General features: G+C 46.6%; 1 protein-coding gene across 1 annotated transcript in view; it reads right to left on the bottom strand.

Annotated features, from left to right (window-relative positions):
- LOC119269518 (coatomer subunit zeta-1-like) overlaps positions 1 to 1658 on the bottom strand; it is a 2988-nt gene extending 1330 nt beyond the window's left edge. The window contains exons 1-3 of the mRNA XM_037551372.1: positions 1514 to 1658; positions 1117 to 1276; positions 29 to 176 (exon numbers count right to left, since the gene is read on the bottom strand). Coding sequence (XP_037407269.1) covers positions 29 to 176; positions 1117 to 1276; positions 1514 to 1516 — 311 coding nt within the window. The 5' untranslated portion in view covers positions 1517 to 1658. The remainder of the gene's footprint in view (positions 1 to 28; positions 177 to 1116; positions 1277 to 1513) is intronic.

Raw genomic sequence — 1658 nt, 5'->3', positions numbered from 1 at the left:
AAACCACAATAAAAGGGATATGCAGAACCTGAGAAGAACGCCAACAGCATCAGAAAACCCCTGAAGAACTGACGCTAAAATGAGCTCATTCTCCTCATCCCCTCCAGTTACAAAAAAATGGAGATCTTGGATGAACTTGTACACAATAATGTAGCCATCAAACATTACCACATCAGCTGCAAAATAACAAACAAAACAAACTAATCAATGTAAATAGCTGGATGACTATAGAACTACAAAAACTACCATGATAGGATGTAGTAAATTACTTTGTTTTCTTAGCAGAACATAAGAGCAATTGAAATTACCAAGAACTAATGTTTACCCAAGAAAAGGCAATACATATAAAAATGGTGTCGAGCAGAGCATCACTTAGATACAATACAAGCAAAGAGTAACTTGTTGTTAAATGCTATAGTAGAGCCTAACACTCTGCAGTAAAACCTGGGGGAAACTCAAACATGACAATTAGCCTGGCAAGACAAGATTACAAGAAAAATGCAAAAATACATGGAGAGGTATTCATTCATAAGACGTGATCCATTTCAGCAGTGGCAGATGACACTGGACGCGAGTGTGAGATCCAGCAGCTTGCACGATGACCGATGATGCAGGGTGGTGCTGTATTAGATATTCAGGAGTAGTTCTGTTGTTTACTTTGTGATGGCTAGGGTGTTTTCTTCCCAGTTCTGTATGTAACAGACTCCTTTCTACCTTAACGAAATAACACGCAATACTCGTGTGTGTTCTTGAAATAAAATATACAGATGACAAAATGACAACCGATTAGTATCCTTGTTCAAAACAGCAAGGCAACAAAGGACTACAATAGATGAGCCAAAAAAACGGCATGATGCTCCAACGAGAAGATACACCTGATGAATGTACTGCAGGGACCTCACAAACTGTAGCCAACAACAGTGCAAAACAGCTAGGCCCATTTGGTTGGCAGACAGTGAGGTGCTAATCAGTGTTCCCAGGAAGATGGCAGTTTTTCTACACACTATGCAAGGTCCATGAGGAGAATGTAAACTTGCATTCTACATTTACCCACGCAGTGCACAGATATACAGTGAAAAAATAACACTTTCCTCGTCTTTCAAGAGGCAAACTCACCCTCTGCTCTGGCGCTGGTCTTCTGGGTCTTCACGAAGAGCGACTTCTCGAAAGCCAACTTGGAGGCCGCGGAGGGCCAGTCGTCGGCGTAGTACTTGACGGCCACGCGCTTCCCCTCCGCGTCCAGCACGAGGATGTTCTTGACCGAAGGGCAGGACCCCTGCACGGGCAGAGACCAAAGCCAAACAACCTCTGAGAAATAATCACTCCTGGCAGGCGAAATTCGGGGAGTAAAACCTCGCAGTGCGCCAATTCCGACGAGACAGAGATGAAAAACGCGCCAGAAAATACTTGATTTTGCCATCCGGTTCTGGGGCATAAACCCTAAGTAAACCGGGCAAACGGGGACGCGCGCGGTCGGATTTTGCTGGAGAAGGGGGGCGGGTGAAGGGATTACCATGTCGAGGGGGGAGGACGGATTTGCGGGCGCCGGGGGCGGGATGGACGACGGCGTGCCGGAGGGAGCGGCGGGTTGCTGCTGTGCGAGCGCAGGCGGAGGGAGGGCGACCAGGACGAAGATCAATAATGACAACGAGGACAGA

This window comes from Triticum dicoccoides, chromosome 3A (genome assembly GCF_002162155.2).
Source record: "Triticum dicoccoides isolate Atlit2015 ecotype Zavitan chromosome 3A, WEW_v2.0, whole genome shotgun sequence".
Classification (NCBI taxonomy): domain Eukaryota; kingdom Viridiplantae; phylum Streptophyta; class Magnoliopsida; order Poales; family Poaceae; genus Triticum; species Triticum dicoccoides.
This window is presented reverse-complemented; position numbering and strand designations above follow the sequence as displayed.